This window comes from Cyprinodon variegatus, unplaced genomic scaffold (assembly GCF_000732505.1).
Source record: "Cyprinodon variegatus isolate N-32 unplaced genomic scaffold, C_variegatus-1.0 Scaffold158, whole genome shotgun sequence".
In the NCBI taxonomy this organism is placed as follows: Eukaryota; Metazoa; Chordata; class Actinopteri; order Cyprinodontiformes; family Cyprinodontidae; genus Cyprinodon; species Cyprinodon variegatus.
The window spans coordinates 465,805-488,232 of record NW_015150611.1 but is presented as its reverse complement, the minus strand read 5'-3'; the positions used below and the strand labels follow the sequence as shown (position 1 = coordinate 488,232).

The 22,428-nt window shown below is 36.3% G+C and overlaps 2 protein-coding genes across 3 annotated transcripts in view; both read right to left on the bottom strand.

Moving 5' to 3' along the window:
* Window positions 1-3: 3 nt before the first annotated feature.
* LOC107086674 (rho guanine nucleotide exchange factor 16-like) lies at window positions 4-14,361 on the bottom strand. Its single transcript, XM_015377774.1, has 15 exons — window positions 14,199-14,361; window positions 13,065-13,721; window positions 12,343-12,388; window positions 11,726-11,889; window positions 11,461-11,517; window positions 8,539-8,699; window positions 5,524-5,676; window positions 5,308-5,437; window positions 4,234-4,308; window positions 4,043-4,135; window positions 3,784-3,935; window positions 2,023-2,208; window positions 1,665-1,735; window positions 579-680; window positions 4-487 (listed from the first exon to the last, which is right to left on the bottom strand). Exons 2-15 carry the CDS (start codon window positions 13,665-13,667, stop codon window positions 348-350), a joined length of 2,133 nt encoding a protein of 710 aa, XP_015233260.1. The 5' UTR covers window positions 13,668-13,721; window positions 14,199-14,361; the 3' UTR covers window positions 4-347.
* A 2,575-nt stretch (window positions 14,362-16,936) lies between these two features.
* The window catches only part of espn (espin), a 55,664-nt gene continuing 50,172 nt past the window's right edge, over window positions 16,937-22,428 (bottom strand). Inside the window, exons 12-14 of one of the 2 annotated variants that reach the window (XM_015377710.1) lie at window positions 20,414-20,493; window positions 19,583-19,603; window positions 16,937-18,006 (exon numbers count right to left, since the gene is read on the bottom strand). In XM_015377710.1, coding sequence (XP_015233196.1) covers window positions 17,859-18,006; window positions 19,583-19,603; window positions 20,414-20,493 — 249 coding nt within the window. In that variant the 3' untranslated portion in view covers window positions 16,937-17,858. The remainder of the gene's footprint in view (window positions 18,007-19,582; window positions 19,604-20,413; window positions 20,494-22,428) is intronic. The other variant, XM_015377711.1, reaches the window with a different exon arrangement.

The following is a 22,428-nucleotide window of genomic DNA, read 5'->3' as shown; positions in this document are numbered from 1 at the left end:
TTTTTGAGTCTTTTATTTTACTCAAGTATACAGGCTATAGACATAAGGTTGATGTTTAACTGTCACATTTTACGATATCAAGGCTTTGGTCCTTTTCTTCAATCTATTTAAACCATATATGGCACCATATGAAGACGTCACGAGTATAAAGCAATAGATTCCTTGGGGTTGCATCAGGATGAGATTTGCACATCCTGATGCGTGTATGAAAAGAGGCTCAGTCAGTTTAACAGAAAACGATCATTTCCAGGGTTCAGTTCAATTCCCCAGCAGAGTGGTGTGTGTACGAGTCTTCAGCAGTGTTTATTTCATCTATAGCTTCTGGTGGCATAATGGGGCCACCTCATTTAGACGTTGGTCTCTTTGCGCAAACGCTTCATTCGTTGTACGTTGCTCTCCATGGCGTCGGGATTGGTGATCTCAGTGGCACAACTAGCAGGAAACCAGCCTCGCTCTCCATCTCTCATTCTCTCACCATAGCACCATTCTAGGCAAAGCAAAACAATTCTAAATTAAAAAATAATGGCAGACAATAACAAAGACTGACCCTAACTGTGATGAAGCACAGCAGGCCTCACCTTCTTCCTTTTGGAGAACAATGACCAGCTCGGCTTGTCGTAGGCCTAGTTCATCCGGCTCTTTAGGCATGTATGTTTTAGTGACTTCATACTGCGGTAGCCCTGAAACAAATTCCCATTTAACAAAACAGCCAAAAGTGTTATCACTTTAACTAGTAAAGCTTTACAAATTGTGATGCTTTTAGTAATGGATTACGATATGAAATTTTTACATTTCATATTCTTTAGATTTGGACCACTTTATCTGGTGAATGATACATTCAAGTTCCTTAAATAACCTGCTCCTTGATAGTAAAATTCTGAGAGTTTAGGTCTGTTCTGGTTGATGGCAAATCCAGCAGCATTACCTTTGTCATTAAATAACACTGGTTGCAAAGCATCTCCATCATACTTGTCAGCAGAGAGGAGCAAGAAAAACCTCTTGGTAGAGACGAATATCCTCCAGCTTCAACATGCTCCCCAAATCATAACTGACAGCAAATGTCACATCGACCCTTTTAGGACTTTTGAAGATATACTTTTCATTAAATTGTGATCAGATGTCCCTCTGTCCTGATAAAACACTTTGGAAACATTTGGTTCAAATGTAACAGTCATTACCAACATGATATGCCTCAAACTTTGCTATTACTCATAATCCTCTCCAGGTTAACCTTTTTTTTTTCACCCCTTTCACTCAATTTTCTATTAAATACTTTCATATAGAGCTCTTTTTTCCCCCCTCAATTTTTTCATAATAAATTAGCCCAGCACAGATAGAAAAAAGAGCTTTTGGATAACAATAAAAAACAAACGGCATCAAAATAGTACTATACAGTAATGAAGTAAAAATGGTAAAATACTTCTCTAAATTATCAACATTTGTAACATATTTACCCAGCTTCTTTTTTTTTTTGTTTAATAAGGATCCTTGGAAGTTCTTCAAACCAAATTTCCTCAGACCTAATGCTGTTAGGGACAGTATCTAGAGCTCACAATCAATGGAGCTTTTTTTTTTTTAAATGGAGTCAGGTGTATTACCCATCTGTTTAGGATTTAAAGGGCTTAAAATGTGCATATGAATGTCATCATGGCATTGGGACTTACCATCTGTGCAAGCAAAGACCCCTTCCTGCTTCTGCTCTTTTAGAGCAATTATCCATCGCGCCCGGTCCACCCTTGGCAAAACAGAGCAGGAATAACAATGAAGTCTGTTTCCCATAAAAAGGCTGCAGATGTTAAATAATTTTTGAAAAGCGACAATTGTGTCAGCAGAGGGAGCCAAAGCCAAAAAATATGCTGTTTCTAAATAAATACAAGTGAACAATGATTAATAACTATTATGTTATAATTTTTATTATTTAGGAGATTCAGACAAGATAATCAGCGTTTCAAAAAAAGGCACATTTTACAACATCCTCTGGGTTCTTAACAGGGTTTGTAGAAATGATGATGTCTGCCATACCTAGATTCAGCCACCAGGGAGATTTGCTCTAATTTCCCCTCACTGTTCTTGCTCATCCGCAGCTTGAAGGAAAGGTAGTGGGAGTTGTTTTTGCCAGGCGAAGACGTCCGTACTTCTCCATCCTCTCCCAACTGGACCTGTATGTTATCCAGAGTGGCATAGTCCAACACTACGAAGCTCTCCTCACTATATGTACAAACAATAAGAAAATTAATGGGGTTTTAGAAAGCATTTTATTCACTTCACTAAAATAAAAATAAAAACACTGACTAAAACATATTTCCTCCTTAACAATTGCTGACTTAAAGCCATTATAATGACTGCAGTGTTGTGGGCAATTCCTTTCTCTGAGCTCACATTGTTTTCTCTCTCCCTAATTCAAAACAGACAGCTGAAGTCAGTCAAGCTGACACGCTGAATGAAGAATCTGAAGTATGCATCCACTCCTGTCCCCTTACTCTCTTCTTTCCTTATGTTCCCTGGAAGCAGCTGGATCTTTTCACTGGCCACAGGGGACCGTGACTCAAAACAAAACATTTACCCAAACTCTTATTTCTATGTAACTAAAAGTTACTACTATATGTAACCTTAAGTTGACCACATTAGATTGCATATCTTCCACCCCATGGTTATAAGAATTGATTTCTGTTAAACACTCCTATAATTTTGTACTTTTAATAAATCCAAAATATATGAAACAAACAAATATGCATGTATTGTATTTTAGTATACTGTTATAGACCAACCTGATTATGCATATGTAAGTATGAGATACAGGATGGGTTTTAAAATGTCACATAATAACATGAAAGTGGTGGACATCTGTCTTCAGCCCTGAAGCTGGCTTTTGATGTCTGTTTTCACTGATGTTGCACATTCAGAGTAATGTCTGCTGTTTTGTATTTTCCAAATAGCTCATGCTTAGAAGAGAATCTGTGAATAATAAAATTTCAAGTCTTTTCATAGCTTCTAAATTGGTTTTGACTTTGCCCCCCTAATACACAAACATGCTAACTAAAACGTTCAATGATGTATTTTCACTATTGCTCTAACTACTTTCAAATCAAATGTATGAAGAAAGCTTCACTGTTCCTGCTGAAGATAAACAGCATGATGCTGCCACCACCATCCTTTGTCACAGCAGGGGTGGTTTAATAAAGCCAATGAGTTGGGCTCTCATTACAGAACTCTGCATCCAGGCCATAAAGTTACACTTTTCATCTCATTGTTTTTTACAAGTTTACATGTCTGCACACAGACTTAACTATTTAGATTAGTTAGTTTATTTAGAGGTATCATATCCATGTGCAACTTTAATGATTTTTTTTTTAGATCTAAAAGAAATATGATGGATATGCATCCATTTAACTCCACCTTATATTTTCTGCTACTTTGTGTTGCCGTATTACTTGAAATAATACAAAATATATTTAGGTGTAGGATTTTATCATAGATTTGGGCTTTGTTTGTGATTTCCTTTGCTTATTAAAATAAAGGGTGATGATGGCTTGGAAACGTTTTTTTATAAATTATAAAAATCATTCTATAATCGCCTCTTGTTGCAGCCTGTTACCAGCTACCATCAAAGGAATAATGACATATATTTGCGTCTTTGCAAAACTATCACTTATAATTTATCAATAGTGATATACCAAGAGATTTTCCCACATATATAGTATATTTTAATATTTTGTTATTAAAATGCACACGTTTAAGGGTCTTCAAATCTAAGCTGATCATAATAGAGGTGTTTGTACTCACGACTTCTTTTTGGTAACAATCAGCACATCATTGAAGAGAAACAAGTAGTAGCTCCTGGTAGTGAAAGCTTTCCAGATGCTGAGCTCTTCGCTGGAGACGGCCAGCTCTCCACGCTTCTTTATCCATCGGGATGCAGACACCAGAGGAAACGGCTGGAGGGAAAACATTTGATAGGGGACACAACTGAAGCTCTTATGGATGATTTATAAACTGATTTATGTGACATGTGATACAGCGAGCTGATAAAAGATTAGCCTACCTTTATTTTTCCAAAATCCATCTGTTTTTGGATGGTGTACATCTGCTCTGTTCTTTCCATCCGCCTTGCTCCGTCATTGCATTCAGTAACCAACTGTTGACATAGTTGTAGAAAAATATGTTATCAAAATCCTGTCAAGACAATAAAAGCAGTTTCTTCAGATCAGTCTAAGTCAACTTCAGCATACATACCTTGCTCATAGCATTAAGGGCCCAAACAGCAGCAAAGTACTCTGCAGACTGTGCCTGAGTTTTCTGACAGATTGTCTGAGGAGAAAGAAAAACAAGAATAGATTAGAATAAACAAATAGCTTTATATCAAATAACCCCATGTCTTGGAGTGGCATGTGCAAATTCAGAAATATTCACCAGTTTGAAATAGAATAAAAACATAATTAGACCAACGAGCTGCATGTTTCAGATCAAACACATCTTAATAAATAAATATAACCTGAGTAAATAAAAGACAATTTGATTTTTAAAAGGGATTCAATGCAACTTATCTCCTTGTGCTCAATTAGGTATAAAAATCAATGAATAAATCAGGAAATTGGGCCCAGGCCCTGAGATTGAAGCAATTGTCCTGATGAGGTGAGCAGGTTATAAAAGGTGATTTTCATGACTGGAAACAATAGACGGTGTTAAACTGCCATTTGAAAAATAAAGAGATAAGAACAAACATTTCTTTCCAACAAGCAAATATGGAGTGTTTCCATTTTATAATGTATTTCATATTTTACTTTGAAACCCACAGCAATAGAAATCTGCTACCAAACGTTACAATCAACTAGGGCTGCAGCTAACAATTATTTTACAAATCGATTCATCTGTCAATTTTTTCAATTAATCAATGAAACAGATAATTTTTGTGAAACTAAAACTTTTTTCCACTTGAGGAGTTCTGGATAGAGCTTATTGACAGATGAAAAGGTTGTTTTTTTTTTATCTTAAATGCAAAATGTTCTAATTTCTTTTTAGGTTTTTGATATAATTACTGCTCTAAGTTTGTTGCTCTGTCAGCTAAAGGCATGTATTACAGTCTCTATACTCCAGGTAACGATTAATCGATTACTTAATTAGCTGACAATTGTTTCAATAATCAATTAATCACAATTAATTTTTACTGCCCTACAATCAACAGCTGTTATATAAACCTGTTCACAGTTCCTTCACAAAAAAACCCAACTACATTGACAAAACCCTGTTAACATGCTTCTATTACAGTCTTTATGTTTTCATTAGCTTAAAATTAAAGATTAAACTTACATCCAGCAGAAGTGGTAGTCTTGTCACACGCTGCATGGGCAGGATGAGGAAGGAGAGCATGGGCAGACCTCCACATTCGCTACTGGACTCTATTTCTTTCAGGGTCTCTTTGAAGGCGGTGTTATTATTCCTGAGACACACATAAAAAGAATAAAGTTGAGCTCAATCTTTAGGCGCCGATGAAGTCATCGGCTTGTGCAAGGTTCTGCCACTCACAGCAGTGTTTGCAACGTCCTCTGCTGAAATGTCTCATTGGAGCAGTAGACGATGTAAGGCTCGAAGTGGTGCGCGGCGTGGTTCTGAACAATGTCGCTGATGTCCCGGATCAGCAGCTGATCATTGTGACGATTTTCGAGGTCCTTAAAAAAACTGAAAATAATGAAAGTGGCAGATTATTATTGATGCAAAATCAAATATAGTTCTTTAAGAGAGCAATCACCAAAGCAGGTTTATTCTGACCAGTTCTAGATCTACATTTTAGGCTCCACAGTGCTTAGGATAATGCATATTTCTTTCAGAGGTGAATATATCCACTGTAACTATGGAAGAGCAGCTGGGATCCACAGCTCAGGTGGTGCAGCCTGTCAATAGGACAGCTTTTAGTTGTCCATTCAGCAGGAATTGCTTGAAGAAAGTCAAAACAAGTTATGCAGGTAGTTTTTCATAAACAATAAGGGGTAACTTTACACTTGTGAATGAAGAGGAAATGTACTCTGTTGTGGTGGATAACTAAAGCGTAAGCACAGCATTCTCACGACGTGGAAAGCCTTGTGCTTTTGGGATGTTATTTTTTCCTAAGAAACAGGAAGAAAGATTGGAGTTTATGTGACGATGAAAGAAGCTTATTAAAAGGAAATCTTGAAAATAAATCTATTAAAAGCTAAAACATACAAAACTTGAAACAGGGGTTTTTAGATTCCCCTTCCAGGAGTACAGAGAGCCAAAACCTAGAGCCGAAGTTTGGTAGATTGGTTTAGTTTAGGCACAAATCCGTTTTGAGAAACCTGAAATTTGATGTTCACAGATGTTTTCATCCAATCCGACTAACTTGTTAAGCTATTGAAGAACGTGCAGAAAAATCCAGTCACATATGCAAAGCAGAGGAAAGCTGTTTTCAAAAGATAGGGAGGTTTAATTATGAGAAAGGATCCATAATCTACCGCCTAGGAGGCTCAACATATACAAAAAAGTTATTTTATGAATTTTGTTCTTTAAAACCTTTATCGTGTTTCTTCCTTTGTGCAATTAGGCAAAAATAACAGTTAAGCACATTAAACACAATGATGATTTAACTGCTATTTAGAGGGGAAAAGAAACTTTGCATCAAAAACAATTACTGAAGTTAGAATAACATCTATGAAGACTAAAAGGTTCAAATAATCACAGACTGTTAAAATTCTGTAAAAGGCTTTCCTAGAAAAGAAATGACTCCAAATGTTGACCTTTCCAGCAAAAACGTGTAAATTGACACCGAGAAAAAAACAACCCCACCCACGGACCCAGATACTTGTCAGTTTCCCATACAGAAACTGTAGGTTTCTGTTATTTATCCCCATAGAAGCTTCCATTGTGTTTTTTTCTTTGGATTCCGCCGTACCTTGGCTTTGAAACAAGAGAGAGAGCATTTCGCCTTTCATTCAATGTTTTCTACTTTCATTGAAACTGAATTACACAGCAACAAACAAAGTATACCTGGAAAAACATTATAATTTCAAAGCGCAGGGATACCACTCAGAGCGGCAGAACCAGTTTGGCCATCAAGTCTTAACATGTTTACCAGGACTACAGGATACTAAAGATATGCTAAGGCATATACTTTGTCTCAAACTTCAAATAGACCAGTTTTTTTCCCCCCCACCTGTTCACAATAATCTCAGCCGGGAATATAAAACACCCCTTGTCAATGAATATTATATCAGGCGGTTGATCAAATGTTCAGTTCGTCCCTACTGATAAGATCATCGCAACCCTGATGACACCTTAAGAGAATCGCTACTTCAACATATTTCAAATACTTTACAAATTTTACAAACCCCCTTTTTTTATTTCATTGTTACATCAAAATTAGTCAGATTAGATCATTAAAAAGGGACATTTTCAAGGAGATGAGCTATCCAATCAAACCTGGTCCTATTTAACAATATAACATACTATCCTATGTTCAAATCATAGCTAAACTGTAATAGCCTTTAGTTTTTGGTTCAGTATAACTAGCCATTTAGAAACCTAATTGGAGTGGAAACAAAAAAATATTGAGAAGAACGTGTCTGACAGCATGAAGTAGGCTTTAGAGATCTAAAAAAGCAATACAACATTCCCCAATTTAAAGAAATGACCTCAAGAACGGATGAGAAACAGAATAAATGACATCAGCCAGAAAAGAGCTACAGTTTCTAAAGCTTTGAGTCTTAAACTGTATATTCACAAACCACCTCTAATTCTATTACGTGGTCGGCATAGCAGATCTACCCCAATAATGCAGGGATGACTTAAAGGCCTCCTTTGCCTTAGTAAAGGTCAGGATTCAGATATTTAAATGACATTCATTCAACAGCACAGAGACTCTTCTTATCTTGGCCGAAAAACTATTTGATTATCCTCAGAATTTCTTTAAAAGTAATATGAGGGGTGGTGATAGAAAACAGCAACTGTTTCCATTTTTAGACCCATAAACCATGAGCTCTGTATTACAGCCAAATGTCTTTAAGAAAAATATCCCACCACCTGTCCAAAAATTGAAGGTGAAGTACTCACTGATGTGAGGGGAAAAAAATGAAGGTTTTAAATTGACCAAGACCAATTCAGGTTTTATAATCCAACTGAGATGCTGTGGTAGGTTTTTAAACCAGATCAAAATTCCTCCAATGTGGCTGGATAGAGATTTTCCAGAGCAAAGTTAACTAAAACCTTTTTAAAGACTCAGTCAAGAGTTATTGCAAACTTTTAAGGGCTTGATTAGGTTCAAGAGTGAGTTTTTTTCTTTCCTATTGGACCAGATTAGGTTGCAGAGATATCCTAATTTAATAAATCATAATCTCTTACATCTGTTTGTATTTACTTAATCTGTTCTGTTGGTTGGAAACATTTAAGCCTAAAGAAAAACTAAAAATAGAAGAAATCTATAAAAGTTCATCAGCAGAATGTTAACATCTGTGGGTGATCCGTACAACAGCTGCAAATACTGTAGAAAAATGCAAGACTTGATCCATTTCAGGGTTTTGTTGAACCAACCGTTGGCTAACTGTGTGGATGACGGATATGTTGGAGAAGAGGTGGTGGTGTTCGGTGGTCGTCATGGTTTTCTTCAACTCTGCGCTGTTCTTGAAGTGACGTACCAGGATGCCAAGGCTGTGCAGGTATGAATGCTCTGAGGTGATAATTTCAAAAATGGCCTGGAAAACAACCACACACACACACACACATCAGTAAACTCATAAAAAACAATGTTTTATTTTTCTGTTGGAAAGAACCTGATGCAAAAGCAACACTTTTCTCTGCATTTGGGTGTTTTAGGTCATGACAAAAGCATGTTTAGTTAGCCACAGGGCAGTAATGTAGCCAGCAGGGAGAGAAATCATGTGATTTCTATCACACCTTGGTCAACATTTCCACTTCTTCAGGTGAGGTGGCTGAGGGGACCAAAGGGCATAAACGCCACCTGATCAAGTTACAGGCTTTATTTCTCTGCAAAAGCTTGGGAAACTTTTAGAGGTAAAAGTACCTGCAATTAATGTTTTTTGAGTGAATTTTATCAACACTAGAAAAGTACCCATGAGACACTAAAGGCACCAAAGAACAAACTGAGAACCTGATCGGAGGGCTGTAAAGCACCATTATACAGGCAGGGAGTGGCACAGCAGAGCACACAGTGTGGACCTTGGTATTGACATCTTGGTCTGCTGTGAAAGACGCATTACAAAGGAAATCCATCGACAGATAGTGTTACATTACAGTTTCAGTTTTTGCTTCACTGAGGAATGCCGTTTAGTGAGTTTTTGCATGAACTATTTCTCAATTTCAGCTCCTGCTTCTGTTTCTTTGCTCTTCTGAGGAGCCGTGGCAATCTGCTGCCAGGAAACGTACAACACAACCTCCTTAGTCATTTTTCTGGTTAAAAAATATCAATCCCATCCATCACAATTCCCTTTTTTTTAAAACGGCCAGATTACATGCAAGTACAAATTTATGCAACTGTTCATTCAATAGGAAAATGAATAAATACTAAATGAAAAATACTTTGACACTGGTAACTGGCAGTTTCCTCTGAGCTTCAGTTTTTCAAAGGTATTTGGCCCCCTTGAACTTTTACCTTTTACATCATTTAAGGCTTCATTCATGAAGACAGAAAATTATAATTCTTTGTGAAGAATAAATAATAAGTGGGACACATCATGAAGGGGAATTCAAATTATTGGATATTTTGAAACTTAAACAAATAAAGGAGAAATAAAGAAGAAATTGGATGTGCAAAATTATTCAGCCTCCTTTAGTAAATACTAGGGTTGTCACGATACTAAACTTTTAAACTCGATACCGATACTAAATAAAATATTCGATACTCGATTCCATTTTCGATACCACAAGAATAAAAACAAAGCCAAACCTGTCAAACAAAAAATAATTCTCAGCAGCTGCACCTGTTACAAAAAAAGTCTGAAACTGAAAAATGCACAGAATTATTCAATCACACAGTGTTCAGAAAGTGCATTTTCTACTATTCTGCACTTCAGATGGCTGTATCGATACTTTTGAAAATGAGTATTGTATCCGGATACAACGTTTCAGTATCGATACTTTTTTGAGTATCGATACTTTTGACAACCCTAGTAAATACTTTGTAGCTCCACCCTTCTAATCGCTTGAGGTTTCTCTCTATCAGTTTTGCACATTGAGAGACTGAAATTTTTGCCTTTTCTTCCTTATAAAGCAGCTGGAGCTCAGTGAGGTTGGATGGAGAACAGCAGCTTTCTGCTCTTTCCAGAGATTCTCGATGGTATTCAGGTTCCATTTTGAATCTTTTGCAGACTCCAACAGGTTTTCACCCAGAATGCTTCTATATTTGGCTCCATCCATTTTTCCATCAATTTTAACCATCAACCCCGCCCTGCTGAAGAAAAGATGGCCCGAACCATGATGCTGCCACCATCATGTCTGACAGTGGGGATGGTGTGTTCATGGTGATGAGGTGTGTTGCTTTTATGCTAAATATAATATTTTGCATTGTTGCCTAAATGTTCAGTTTGGTTTCATCTGACCAGAGCACTTTCTTCCACATGTTTGCTGTGTCTCCCAGGTGGCTTGTGGCAAACTTTAAATGAGATTTTTTTTATGGATATTTTTACGAAATGGCTTCCTTCTATAAAGACCAGCTTTGTGCAGTATACAACTGATTGTTGCCCCATGAGCCTCTTGGCTGCATCTCTAATCAGTCTTCTCCTTGTTTGAGCTGTTAGTTTAGAAGGACAGCTGGGTCTTTGTAGATTTGCAGTGGTCTGATAATCTTTCCAATTAAATATTACCGCTTTCACAGCGCTCCTTGGGATGTTTAAAACTTGGGAAATACTTTTGTATCCAAATCTGGCTTTAAACTTCTGCACAGTATCTCTGGCCTGGTGCATTTCTTGTTCTTCATGATGCTCTGTGCTTTAAACAGACCTCTGACACTATCACAGAGCAGGTCCATTTATGCAGAGAATTGATTACACTGGATTCTATTTATCATCATCAGTCATTTAAGTCAGCATTGGATCATTTAGAGATCCTCACTGAACTTGATTTGTTAAAAAAGGTTAAAATATCCAATAAATGTTATTCTAATTCATGATTGTGTCCCACTTATAAATTCTTTACAAAGAATTACAGAATTTTATACCTTTATATATGAAGCCTGAAATGGGGCAAAAGATTGACAATTTCAAGGAGGTCAAATACTTTCTCCAGGCACAGTATAAAACAAAATGGCACTATTGCATTAGTGGCATTTAATTTTGGATAAATGAAAGTAGAACAAAAATTCCAAACTTAAAAATGAGCAGTTTTAGAGAAAACTATATTTTCTTTTAAAATGTCTAATTTTTAGCCTTATGAATGTGAAAATATGTAAAAAGCCCACATCTATAGGGTGTGAGGGAAAATGCTTTTCCAAGCGCTCACCTCTTGCCTTTTTCTCTCCTGAGGTGTGATTTTGGACAGAATACCAGATTCCTTCACCTTCACAAAACAGAAACAAGAGGTAAGTCTTCACCTCATTTAGATTTAATATAAGTACAAATATACAAATATTTTACAATCAGACAAAAAAATATATATATATATTCTGCAAATGATAAGAATCCCAATAAACACAACAGCATATTATTAACTAAAGCTCCTAGTTCGTAGATTTGACTTAATTTGCTGATCCAATCTTAAGGTTTACCTGCGGTAACTGGCTCCATGTGAGGTGAGCTTGTTTGTAGCTCTTCATTACAATTCCCTGATCCTGTTCAGGAGGCTCCACCACCACAAAGTCCTCAAGCAGCTCATCCTGGTTGGTGGAATGAAGCCCGCGCTCTCGGATCTCCTGGTACAGGCACGGTTTGGCTGGAAAGTGAAAGGACATCAAAATAAAAAGAAATAAAAACTCTCTGTAAAGGAGTTTAGATTTAGTCATGGGTGTCAAAATGCATTTGATATCATAGAACCATAGTTAAAGCAATAATCTTTAATGCAACACTATGATTTACTTTTAATATCTCGGCCTTTTAAAGTTTGAAATAAATACGCATAAAGATGTGAACATCCTTAAAGAGCTGCACAGGTCAGTCTGGAGCAGCTAAACCAATGACTATACAAAATATAAAAAAGAAAACTAAAGAAAGGGACGAATGTCCATCCCTTGGATCTCAATAGATGTTTCTAATGTTCTGCTTCTCTTTTTAAAGATGTGCCATGGGGTAGTCTCCATGACTAAATCTCAGTCTCAAATGTCAATTATTTCCCTGTTTATAAACCCAATTTAACAAAGCAGACAAAGTGACACGTGAGTGAACATACCATCTTTGAATGATCCACGCTGGTTCCTCTTTCGGCCAAGGGTACGCTGGGGAAGAAACGGCAGCACAGACTTTATTCATGAATTGTGCGTTTTAGTCACAGACTTGCATAGAGAAGTACGCTAATAAAGATCATGAAGATGGGAGAGTTGTGGAAAATATATCAACATGGTTTTCACAGATGTTCTATGTAAAATATTAATACCATTTAATAGCAATATTTATTGCTGACTCAAGTTTTTTTAATTATTTAAAAAAAACTGGTTAATTTGCTATAATCCAAATCTGGAAACAACTTAAATTTTTTCCAGGTTGCATAAAAACTCTGGATCTTTGTTCCATTAAGCAGTGAAAAGTCGACATCACCACTGGCACTATAGGCTAACCTGATTGCGACTGATGTAAAAATGAAAAATGAAACCAGAGGTTCAGCTAGTGTCATCATATGAAACAACTGACGTCTGAATCAGACTGAAGTACAATAATTATATAAAAATAAAAAAAACATGTGATGGGTGACCTTAAATAAAGAATTTCCTATTAACTTCTAGTTTATTTAAACAGATTCTTTTAGAAATATTCATACCGCTGGGAGATCACCTTTAATTCGCATTTACTGACACATATATTAAACCAAATATCATTTTGTTAAGCTTGGTTACCTCGAACTAAAGGGTAAAAGAAAAGAAAAAAAGCTCTTCTCTTTTCCCACACTGTTTGTACCTTCTGTCTCCTACTGTGCACAGGACCGGGACTGCTTTCTCTGTTTTCATCAACCGCTTTCAGAGTGGGTTTATCTGCTGTCCCGGCTGTCATGGCTTCAATGTCCAGGCTGGTCACCGCAGCTCGGTATGACTTGTTCCTGCGGTTCCTCCTGAAGGCAAATCCCTCTCCATCACTATCATAATCTTCCCAGGAAACATCTGGACCCTGGGTTGAGTGACGGCTGCGGTTCTCATTGCTGGAGTTCTCCAGTCCCACTGGGAAGGTCACCACCGTGGTGTGATGGCGGTTTTTGGGCCGGCTGGACACTGCCAAGCCCTTGGGAAACAGCTGCTGGGCGCCAAGCTTCTTTGCTGCAGGGCTCTCTGTACTTAGAATTACCTTTTGGCTCTCAGGCTTCTTTGCTGCAGGACTCTCTGTGCTTAGAACCAACCCCCTGTCCACTGTGTCTACCTGCAGAATGGCTGTTTCAGACTGGGGTGCTGGTGGGCTTTTGGGTATGTAGCCTTCATCTCCTGGCTCGTATATATGAAGCTCTGTGGAAAAGAGAGTCTCCACTTGAGGGGACTTGTCCATGCACTTCTCTGACTCACTGTGGGACATGGTGTCCTACTGTCAGCCTCCTCAGTTCCTCACCACCTACAGCATCGAAGGAAACTAAAGAAGAAAAGCAAACAAATTGGAAAATATTAAAATTGCTGCAAAAAAATAATATATTGACCATCAAAGGTAATCTTAAATTGCTCATAGACTTTTTTTTGACATCTCAGGATCTAGGTTTTCAGTGGAAATAAGTTACCAAGTCATATGAAGGGACTTGACCCATGACTCACGACTCCCACTCACATAGAAACACACAAACATGCAGAACTTTTCATTTCAATCTCTTAAACAACCAAAAAAACAAACTCACACTCTTTCTGATAAATGTCCCAATCCAACTCCTCCAGGAGGTGGTTAGTAAACCCATTATTAAGAAGACAAACAAACTCCGAATGTGTTATTAAAGCCTTAAACTAACATGCACAAACATGCAGAAGAAATTAGACCAATGTTCATGCTGCATTTAACCTTAGAGCAAATTAACTAATAGATTCAAACAATATTTCTGTTTAGTTAACTTGAGTTACTTACAATACAAATTAATGTCGCGAGACAGACGGATTAGGTTGAGGGAGGAAAAATGTCCGCCTCAGACTCCCATAGTCAGTAGATCCAAGCAGACCGCGCGCAGATAGACTCAGCTGCTTCACCTGGAGAGGTGCGCCTCAAACTGTAGCTTTGGTTCGGCGGGGCGTCCGCGGCGGTATACCTGATAGAGATGCGGTTCGTCTAAATGCCACTGTATTCCTCCGCCGCGCTAGTCCCTCTGCCTTCCTCTGTTTACGTCACTACAGGTGCGCGCCAATCAGGTTTGTTAAAAACAAGCCCGACAGCAAACACCTTCGACCACTTGGATATTCAAGTTTGACAACCGTCCACCGAGATGGAGACGCAACACAACTCGAGGAGTTTGACACGTATTTTTTAAACACATAAAAGGGAAATTAATTTTAATTGCAGTTACTGTTATTTACAGATATATATATTCAAAAACACAAAACAAAACCGAAACCAAACAATTTGAATCGGTTGTTAACTTTAAACTTTGGAAGATATTCATGTATTTTTTGTTTCTGTTCTCACTTAATTATTTAAAACAAAGGCGCTTTGTCGCACCCTGGTGTTGAATCTTATGTACTACACCCTATTCAAAGATTCCATGGCTGAAAAGGTTCCAGTAGGAAATCACCTTAATAAACACAACCACCTTTTGCACACAGTCAAGTTATTGCGTATTATAATTTTTTGTGTGTGTGTGTGTGTGTGTGTGTGTGGCTGTACTTCCTTTATGTGCCTGGTGCGTGATTGCTTTATCAGGAAATGTTAGATTTTCTGATTAGATTTACTTTGAGGGACAAATTTTAGGTCCATTTTAAATAGTGGAAATTCTACAGATGTTTGGGGGATTTTTTTTTTCTACAACCATATAACTACATTTTGCATAAATCATTGGACTTTTCCAAAGCAAATTGTCTTTTCGTGCAACGAAAGATAATAAACATATGCAAATCGTCTAATACCTTAACCAACAAGATACCTAAAAATGTACAATAGTTGTGAGAAATGTCTCTAAAATTCATATTTCGATACATTATTATTATAAATCAAGTCTATATAAAGTTTACTTTCCCTGCCCTATTAAAAAAAACAACAAATTTTTAAGAGCAATTTTACTTCTAATGGTCTATCAATTTTTTTTAAACAAACATAAATAATAAAAGAATGGAAACAGGCAACAAATAATTTTACAATATCCAAGGTTTATTTTGCTCATTTTTAACAATATGAAGTTATTATGAGAAGTGAACAAGCCAGCAATCTTTATTTGAGTGAGGCTAAAACATGTAATATTATGTAATACAGAAAAAATGTAATGAAAAAAAATCTAAGGGTCCTTATATACAGAGTTTATATATTTATATATGTATAGAAAATTGAATGGCATTGACATTTACACTTTTATTTTTCAATTTCATATATGGCATCTGATGAGAAGTAAGTCAGAATATTTCTGGATGACCAACCAAACACAACAGTATGCTTGACAGATTATCTGTGTAGAAAAAAAGAAAGAACATTCTAGGAATGAATTATTGAGGGTATTTGCAATGATCTGGATTATAGCAAGGAATAGATTCTTAAACAAAAATTCGCTGATTTTGTCCACTTTAAAAACTATCACCAAATATAAATGTTTCTAATGACCTTTAAAAAAGTGCCTCCTTTCATTTTCTGCCCCACATTATTGAATATTGGTGTTTAGTAAACACAAAGATAACTAATACCCAATTTAACAAATATCTCAACATGACTTATTTAAATATTTGAAACCATTTATGACAACAGATTTTATCTTTAGGTTTAATGATAACTTTTAAGGTAAAAAAAAAAAAATTCTTAAGTTTAATTTAAACTTGATTAGATCATCTAAAGACCACACCCTTGGTGTTTCAGGACCCTCAGAGGGGGTCCTGACCCAGACTTCAGAAGCCACTGCTCTAAAAACACAAACATAACTCTAATGTTTTGTGAGTTGTAAGAACATTTCAAAATATGGAAAAAGGAGGAAGGACTAAAATAGTTAAACAAAAGCTCTCTGAGTGTCTAATATTGAATCATACAGTACTTTGCAGAAGTCTTGATCATCTTCTACATGCATAGATTCTCAGCCACAGACAGGTTGGTGCTACATTTGGACAAACTAAAGCACATAAATCCCTTACGGATATCAGTATAGTGTAGTATAGTGTATAGTGTATCAGTATAGAGACCGATTGGTCTCTATGATGTGTCAGGATTTGACTGATTCTTCAAACAACGTATTTTAACAATTTGGTAACATAAAAAAAAAAATACAAAACTAAACTTTGCTTTATTTTTCTAATAAAACAAACGAGACAGTTAAGTTAAAGTGATACTATCACCGTTCCAACCATTAATGAGCTGACATACAGTTTCATCTCTTAGAGGGAGTTTAATAGAAATAACTGGCCGTAGTTTCTGCCAATAAACTGGCAGTATTTTAAAGGGTTTGCTCAGGTTTACCGGTACTTGAGGTTTTGTTAAGAGGTTGCAAGAAGTTAATATCTTGCCAGCAGCAGTCAGTGATTCATGCTAGTGCTATTTTTATAATCTTTTAACCATTGATGGGTTTGCATTGGGTGGATATTTATGCAGGAGCTGATGATTATCTACATGGAAAAACAGAGGGAGGATACAACATTTCCTGGTAGAATACTAATTACTTTTTTCCACCAGAGAAGCTTTGCTTTTTCTGTTATGTTTCACATAGGAAAATCATCTGCAGCACACAGACCCCTAACAACACACTTTGTGTAAATTATAAAGGGTTTGTAACTAACCTCCTAAACTAGAGTTAAAGATGAAGGATGATAATATACCTGCCATAAACCGATTAGCAGTTAGAATCAGCCTCCTGAGCCAATGAAAAAGGAGTTATCCTGAATAATTACACCATGATTGCTAATCAACTGCAGGTAAAATATAGACTGATTAAAATCTTTTCGATTAACCTTGGTTTTAAAACAGCTGAACTACTTTCCTATAGGACAGCAGATCCATTTGTAATCTTGATACTAAATTCTATAACTAAGACACCACATTGATGGGATTCTACCTATACTCAGAATACATTGGCTGCTTAATGATAAGACCTGCTTTAAAAAGACATTAAACTGCTATTTTCCTTTCATTACCTAGAGGTTAAACTGACTGAAAAATAGACAATTTCATAGCAACAACGGCCTCAAACGACATCTATCAAAAACCTTAACTCCTTATATGAAATCATACTCCAGTGTTTTGTAGTTTTACAGAAATGTAAATATAACTAAGAGTAATTTATACTAAGTGCCTTAAGTACAATAGCAAAAAGAAGAAAAAAAAAAGGTTTAGTGCATGTCAGGAATGCTGTGCTAAAAGAACAACCATTTGTGAGCAGGAGACTTTTAGTAAAAGGTGTAAGATCACTCTGCTGTGTTTCACCTGAGCAGTCTCAGCTTGTGTGGACAGCAGCAACCACAGACAGGAGGCCTGAGCTGCTGGGGGCACAAGAGAAGTCAGGGGAAAACAAGCTCTCCTCTCTTCTCTCTGTTCAGTTTAAAGAATGAAGGAGGGAGGCGCTTTGGACTATGTGTGTGAGGGTGCAGAACGCTGCAAGAACGATCCAGTTCACTTTTTGGCTATGTCCCCTTTTTTCAGAATGAGCTGCCGCTGCCAGGGGGCCAGCTTGGTCTCATCGTAGCCCAGGGTCCGTAGTCGCTCCAGCTCCTGCTTCTCCTCTGTCTCCTTCGCCTGCTTGGCCTGCTGTTCTGCTTTTCTACATGGATCCAGAAAGAAAGGTCAACAATCTGTCATTAGTATACCGCTGTCATTTTTCATTTAATGCAGTGTGTTTCCCTTACAGCACCATGTCCCTGATCTGCTTGGTTTTAGATTTATCTGAGATCTGACTTATTCCAGAGGGTGTTTTTTTAAACTAATTATTTAGCTCTTTGCTTTTCCTCTCTGAGTGCATAGTTGTGTTTTTAGATCATGCCTAATATTTGCTGCCATTCTGCATATTTCAGTTTTCATAATTCCATGATCCTTGATCTTTTATTATAGTAATCAGTCCACCAACAAGTTATGCTTCCTGTTGTCAGTTTTTCCAGAGTCTCCTGCTGCTCTTTGTATCCCTGCATTTGCTGTTCCTCTTTCTCCCCATTCTTCCTCTTTCTGTTTTTATTTTCTAAACTAATCTAAGTCTGAAATATATGTATATCTCCATATGATTGTTCTGATCTCCTCTCTTGATCCATCACAGCAATATTATGTGTGAAACTCCTCCTGATAGATAACATTCAAGAAGAATAAAAAATCTTCCACACATGATGAGTCATGTTTTTAAGCAAATAATAAAGAAATATATTTAAAAAAACTTACCGAAGACCTGAGAGATTATTATTCCTTGTCTTGGTGTTTTTAACTTCATAGCTCTTGTGTGGGGGCTAACACATTGTTGTGTTTATAGAAATAAGGAACTGATCTCATCTTTGTCACAGATTAGTTGCAGAAAGTGCATAAAATTCCATATTTTGTTTTGAGGACACATATACATATGTTATAGAAGAATAAAGTGGTTTCAAAAAACATTTCGGTAGTAATATTCAGCCATTTGACTGAAAATGAGTAAGAATCCAGCTAAAGTAAACCTTAAGGTAAGATGAAGCCTGGCTCCTTGGATGCAAATAACTTGGAAATCAGGGATGACTCAAGACTTTTGCAAAGCAGTAGATTACCTTTCCTTTTTTGCCATAAGAGGGAATAGACTTGAAGGCATTCAATTGGGCAGAGCAAATGCTTGGGTACGTTAATGAGCTGAGGTCAAATAACTTTACAGGAAAACTACTAAATTACTGATTCCTTTTAAGTCACTTATACAAGGTTACATAAAACAAATGCTGAATTTGCAGCTAAAAACATTTAAATCCTACAATCATGTATAGTGTGAGTACAGGAAGCAAAGATCACACAAGGAGGAAATTGCATAGCTTTGGTTTTTATTCAGCTTTTGCAAATTTCACTTGATGGTGAACCGCAAAAACAGATCCTTCAATAATCCAGACATATCCCAAAGGAATACTGGATGAATTGCACTTTTAATTTGTCTTTTTTAAGTTCACCTTGTTGTATAAGCTGTGCTAAAATGATATTGAAATACAATCTGGCATCTAAAACAGTGATTTGAACACTGATTGAATCAATGAATCAGATTCTAGAGAACCAGCTGTATTTCTCCTTAAATTTAATTTATTGCCTTTACCCAAATTTGCTAAAAAAAAAAATATGATCATATAAAAAATCTACGTTGAATTGTAAAATCTCTAGTTGTAAAGCAAAATGGAAAATCTTACCTTTTTTGTTCCCTGTCACATCAGGAGACACACAAGAAGAAAGGTGTAAATATCATGAAACAGTAAGCAGGTGTTGTACAAGTTACAGTAATAATGTCATGCAGAAACAAACCGACTTCTTGGTGCTGTGGTCTCTGTTTTTTAAATAATTCTTAAAAACATTAAGATCTTGGACTGGATCTTTGAATAAGGTACAGGCACTTTTCAATGTCACTACCAAATGTCTCCTATTGGGGGCTCTGAACGTATGAATGAGGGAAATAGGACTGAAATGAGAATAGTAAATATGGACTTTTATCATTTGATGGCATAAAAAAAAATTCATTTGAAATCCCAGGATTGTCAAGAAGTTATTTTACTTGAACATAATCTCTGTTCAAGTAAATACATTCGTTGAAACTATTCATATTGCATGCCATATATTGTGAAATGTGATCTATTCTGTAATTTATATCTTAAGAACCCAAATTATATTTTTCATAATTTTCAGTGATTCACATTAACAAATGAGCAAACACAAAACAAATCTTCCATTTTAACAAAATACCGTAGCAAGAAAAATGATTGTGCAAAGAATAAAAAAATGACAATACTTTAAAATTTGTTTCTTTACTTTGATGTTCCCCATAGATATTCTGACAATTATCCACATTTTGGCCGTCTTTATACACATAGCAATGACTGTGAACCCCCCCCCCTCTTAGTGTCTCACAACCTCTAAAGGGATACCGAACCCCACTTTGGAAATCCCTGTTTTAAGAGACTCTCAATAACATTACAAAAAAGCTGAAACTTTAATAAAGACATAAAAACAACTGCCCTGTTACTCACCTCTCCTCATCCATTTTCTTCTTCATCATATCCCTCCTCCAGGCCGGCATTGAAGCCAACCGCTTCGCTTCCTCTTCAGCCTGTGAGGAAACAGAGAGGGTCCAAAATGGGGGCAAAAATGGGGACCCAAAAAGGTCAGTTAAGGCATTTAGAATCTAACTGTATACCTCATACCTTGAAGTATTTTTAACGCTCAATACATTTTCAGCCATGCTGACTATGTGCCCAGGAAAATCTCCAAATCCATCTGAGATTCATCCGTTTAAAATGCAAAACTTTCTCACAGTATGCAAAAAATTATTACATTTTCATATTTTTGGCTATAGTTGAAAAAAATTAGAAACATATCTCAAATCTTTGCATTAAACACTGCTATATTTACAGGTTAATCCCTGCTCTTTGCTGAAAGAGCATGCATACACCTGCAGGCAAAAAGCTGTGATGAAACATGAATCCAATCTCTGTGTCTATTCATATTCCCAGGTATAATTTGCTAAACAAAGAGCCTGTATAATAGCCAAACTCTCAACAGCAGACCCTCTTTAAACAGTTGGATAAATTTAAAGAAGCAAACAAATCTCACAGTCTATTATCTTTTTTTGTTAGGAACAAGCTACAGGCTTTTAAAGGATCATGTGAGTGTTTTAGAGAATGTTTAAATTGTGCAGCTATTGTAACTTGATCCTTTTTTTCTATTCCGTGTCTGTAACAGGATGGAACAGGAGGAGAGAAGAGGGCAGCAGTGTTAGATTTCTCATCTTTGCATCAGATAAGTTATCCCTTTCTTTCCCACTTCTTCTACACAAAGATTTCACTAAACCATTTGTGAATTCATGTAAGATGATCTATTTTATACATTTTTAATGATTCCCCAGGGAATTTCAGTCCAAGAAAAAAAAAAAATAACTTGGTGCAAATGATCAAACTGAAATCAAATACTCAAAAGGGAAATGTGTTAAGACTTAACTAAGGAGATTCACTAATACTCTTTCTTGCAAAAGACTGTCTATAGGTGCTACTTAAAGTACTATAGTCATATTTAAAAAATCAAAATAAGGATTCTGATGAAGGTCATTTATCATATTATAAGTAGAATAGTAGCTAATAAGCATGTTTTCTATGAACTTCTTATTCCTGGTGTAATATTCTAATCCTTTATTTCATGTTTTTATTAGATCTGAACGTCAAAATCATTATGATTTTTAGAAATAAAGGCTTAAAAAACACTTAGTGCTCTCTAATTAATCTATATAATCCGTTTCAGCTAATTAACTTGCTAAAATAAATGACGTTTTTCAGTAATGTCATTTATTGAATGCGTCTGCATGCACAGAAAATCATTCCAACTAATATTTTACAAAGAAAATACAAAATGTTTGGTCATGTTAATATGTCCTTTGGTCATTAAAGGTCAAATTTAAAGGGTTTGAGTCGAACATTTTTATATCAGGATGTAACTTTTCCTTAGTGTCCTCAAGGTGTCTTTTTGGGACTTCTTTTATACGATTTTTACAAGCTGAGATTAAAACAAACAACAGGATATATTCCCATTACTACAGTATGCAGACGACACATACTTTTCTATACATTACTATTACTATACAATACTATACTATACAATTTCAAAAGGTGACTATGGACCCATTTAACCATTGTATTCTGTTAAAAAAGGTAAGGTTTAAGGTCTACTAAGGTCATTCTATTCTGACCAAAATTAAAGCTATCACAGACTAGCACACAGCTTTAGTAGTTATTACAGTAAGAAACTACTGTTCAGGCTCAAAACCTGGGTCTAGTGATGACCCGTATTCACATAAAGACAGTTACAATGTTTAAACAGGAATAAAGGACTAATATTTTTCCTGAAAAACCCATCCATGTTTATCTTTAGTTGATTTGATTACTGCGATGATGGCTTCACAGTCGTCAAAGTCAAGCNATGTTTATCTTTAGTTGATTTGATTACTGCGATGATGGCTTCACAGTCGTCAAAGTCAAGCAGGCAGCTACAGTTG